Source organism: Sinocyclocheilus anshuiensis, unplaced genomic scaffold, assembly GCF_001515605.1.
Source record: "Sinocyclocheilus anshuiensis isolate Anshui unplaced genomic scaffold, SAMN03320099.WGS_v1.1 scaffold650, whole genome shotgun sequence".
Classification (NCBI taxonomy): Eukaryota; Metazoa; Chordata; class Actinopteri; order Cypriniformes; family Cyprinidae; genus Sinocyclocheilus; species Sinocyclocheilus anshuiensis.
Window position 1 is genome coordinate 60,083 of NW_015542346.1, and position 3,979 is coordinate 64,061.

The 3,979-nt window shown below is 36.5% G+C and overlaps 1 protein-coding gene across 1 annotated transcript in view; it reads left to right on the forward strand.

Moving 5' to 3' along the window:
* LOC107691402 (fucolectin-5-like) overlaps positions 1-3,186 on the forward strand; it is a 17,840-nt gene extending 14,654 nt beyond the window's left edge. The window contains exons 6-8 of the mRNA XM_016489975.1: positions 2,771-2,862; positions 2,931-3,080; positions 3,172-3,186. Coding sequence (XP_016345461.1) covers positions 2,771-2,862; positions 2,931-3,080; positions 3,172-3,186 — 257 coding nt within the window. The remainder of the gene's footprint in view (positions 1-2,770; positions 2,863-2,930; positions 3,081-3,171) is intronic.
* Positions 3,187-3,979: the final 793 nt, after the last annotated feature.

Genomic DNA, 3,979 nt, shown 5'->3' on the forward strand with positions numbered 1-3,979 from the left:
GTGACTCTGGATGATCAGCTGAGACGTGACGAGACTCTAGAAGATCGGCTGTGACATGGCAAGACTCTAGAAGATCACCTGAGATGTGATGAGACTCTGGACAAACAGCTGAGACGTGACGAGGCTCTGGGAGATCAGTTGTGACATGACGAGGCTCTGGGAGATCAGCTGTGACGTGACGAGGCTCTGGGAGATCAGCTGTGACGTGATGAGGCTCTGGGAGATCAGTTGTGACATGACGAGGCTCTGGCAGATCAGCTGTGACGTGACGAGGCTCTGGCAGATCAGCTGTGACGTGACTTGACTCATGATGATCAACTGTGACTAGACTTGCCTCAGGAAGATCAGCTGTGAGTTGACTTGACTCAGGAAGATCAATTGTGACTTGACTTGACTCATGATGGGCAGCTGTGACATAAAGGGGCGCTGTTGAGTCTGCCATTTTGTGAGCGTGCTCTAGTGCGGCTGCCATTACACGAGTGAGTGCGGGATCGCGTTCCTCCGCGACACCCACAGTGAACGTTGAACCAACAGTCAACAAAGCATAGTCCATAAACTGACTGAGAGATGCTTGAATCAGTCAGTTAGAATAATAAGTCATTTGGGCTGTTACCAAGCAAATGAAATCAGTATTGACAAAATGAATCTTTGCAATGCAGAGAAAACACAGAAGCTTATAAAATCTTAGAAGATTAGAAGGGGAATTTAGATGCATTTACACTCTGTTCACTCTGCAGTTACAAATGCATTAATACTGTTTTGATATTTTAAACGTAAAACATTGAATACTGATATTTATTGATTTATTTTTTTAAATGAAAATATATTTTAAATGTGAAATTAAAACTGCCAGTAGGTGGCAGCAAGTCACTGTTAATAAGAGAGTCATTGCGATTGAACCGGAATCATTTAAACGGTTGATTCATTCAAGAACGAAACACCTGACTGAATAATATACTGAAATCATGCAGTGAAAGCAGAAAACACACTCTAAATGCACACTCGCACTAGTCTCTAGACTTCACGTAATGTTTGCATGCGCTCTGTAGGCGTGTTTTGAATGGTTTTTGCTAAATACTCGATAATGTCAAATCCCACATCATTAAAACAACAATTATGATATTATCGCAGACGATATATATCGCACACCCCTAATACGAGCCTGTATCTACAAAGGTTATCTTTATGCTGACTGTTAATAAGTGAGTCATTGTGACTGAACCGAATCATTTAAACATTTAAAGGAACAAAACAGCGTCATGTTGCTCAGAGACACAAATTTGAATTATATTTGTTGGCAAAAACAGTCAATATTGTGTCTAAAACATGAGTGTCTTAATATTAAATTATTGTTTATTGAACTGCTGTATAAAATCAATATCACATTTGTAATCATGCTGCTTTTCAGGAACGAAACAGCATCATGTTGCTCAGAGACGCAAATTGGAATTATATTTGTTGGCGAAATAGAGCAAGAACAGTCAATGTTGTGTCTAAAACGTAAGTGTCTTAATATTAAATTCTTGTTTATTGAACTGCTGTATAAAATCAATATAACATTTGTAATCATGCTGCTTTTTGGTGGAAAAAAAATGTCAGTCTTCGCGTGATACTGGTTAACTATATGAAATGATATAAATTTCTGCCCCCATATCTTGAATTTTATGATCATTCTAAATGCATTTAAAAAAAAAAAAAATTAATCATGCAGTGAAAGAATGCGCACTGGTCTAACCTACTAGACTTCCTATTGCCTTAGCTAAACTTTAGCTAACTTACATAGTAGCTCTCATGAGTCATGGATGTTAGAAAGACAAACTAACTATAATTGCCTTTTGTCTTTTGGATAATTAGCTGTAAATTCGAGGCACAGGTAGCTTAGTCTTTTGTTCATTACCACTCACCTCCACCCCAAGACAAACACAACTGGAAAGGGAGGGAGGGCATCTGTGATGTGCAGCCGATCAATAATGTGTGCTACACTATTGGGAGAAAGGCATCGGTTCAGGGAGAAAGGCATCGGAACTCGACAGAGTCTCAACATTTCCTGAACCGACCTGATATTTTGATTTTTTTATTTGTTTGACAGGAAAAGCTGTGCGCAAACAGAAACACACACTAGAAAGACAAACTAACTATAATTGCCTTTTGTCTTTTGGATAATTAGCTGTAAATTCGAGGCACAGGTAGCTTAGTCTTTTGTTCATCACCCCTCACCTCCACAGCAAGACAAACACAACTGGAAAGGGAGGGAGGGCTTCACTTCTGCGGCTCTCTGTCTGTGATTGTGATGTGCGTGATACACGGCGGAGGGGAGAAAGGCATCAGAACTCGACAGAGTTTCAACATTTCCCGACCCGACCTGATAGTTTGATTTTTTATTTGTTTGAGAGGGAAAGCTGTGCGCAAACAGAAACACACACGCACACATATATACATATTAATTTATAAAAAAATTTTTTTTAACTCTGCAGAAAAAGGGGCACTTTCTCTCGAGGAAGAAAAAGGGCAGGTGCTCAAGCCCCCTTTGATGCACGTGCATCATTGAAAGTGAACTTGTATTTAAATGTCATCTGGGTCTTTTTTTGTTTTTCATTGATTTTTGAGGATCATTACACAACTTCTCATTGCATCCATTTAATCTTAAGAGATGCATTTGCACTAAATTGCTGTAGATATTTTAGTAACAATGCATTTTATGTTTTCAGTATTTGCATTTAGAGTTTTCTTTTCCCTTCTATGTATGTTCACTCTTGTGTCACTCTTTTAGGTCCTGTACTGAAGAAAACCTTCGTGAAGATGAAACTGAAGTCCAGCTCGAGTCTGTCTGAAATTGAAATGAGAGTCCAGCTCCTGTCACAGGTGAGAGAGGGAAACATAAACAAATCTAAGTGCACTGATAGCAGTTTTAAGAGATCTGCTGATTTCAGCTTCAGTCTGCTTTGGTGGAACGAGGGTTTTCTGACGTGACGCTGCAGTGGTCTCAACCACCCAAAAAGGAAGCGATGCAGAAGGTAGCTTCACCAGGTGAGTTTGTTCATGCAAACACTGGAAAACCTGAAATGAATGTTGATTTTGAAGTAAAAATTAAACTATTAAAATAATTCTGCATATATTACAAATAAAATGGAAAATTATATTTTATGATGTAATGAATTGTTTTATTTACAGCTCAATGTGCTGTAAGAAAGAGATGATGATGATGATGATGATGTCGATGATGATTATGGGGAAACCCAAACTTCGGATCAGTTTTGATGTTCTTCATTTACCTCCTGGAATATTCTCCAGTCCTCAATGTTGGTCACAATAAAGTTGCATGTGAAAATTGAAACTACTGATTCCTGAAACTGAATTTTGAAACATGCAAACTTATTTCTGTCAAGCTGCTTTGAAGTCATTTGTATTCAATAAAGTGCAAGTACTTGACAATGCATAGGTAGTGTTATTTATGCATAATTTATATACTTTCATATGTTTTTTTATGTTTTTATACAATATTTATTTTAATATAATTTTTAGAGTTTAGTAAGATGTTTTTAAAATTTTATTTTAGTTAACATCATTTGTATTTTAAGTATTATTATTATTATTTAGGTAACACTAATAACCTGTGTATATGATTTTTAGGAAGACCTGCATTATTTACTGCAGTTTACTATTTCAGTTTACTTTATTACATTTTAATTTTCCTGCTAAGTGCTGAAATTAAATTAAATTCTCAATATTACAGTTTTTCTCAATCGATTTGACACATTTCTCCAAACTCAGGTTACTGTTCTCAAAACAGTGGAACACTTTATAATTGTCCTAAACAGATTATAAGTTTTCATTAATTTCATACAAATTACAAACCATGCAAATATTGTTTCTCAAAACACTGTGAACAAAACTCTCAAATGTTTTCATAATAGTTAATACAACAACCAACCAATACATTAAAATATCTGAAAAAAAGGTACACAAATCGCAAACATTT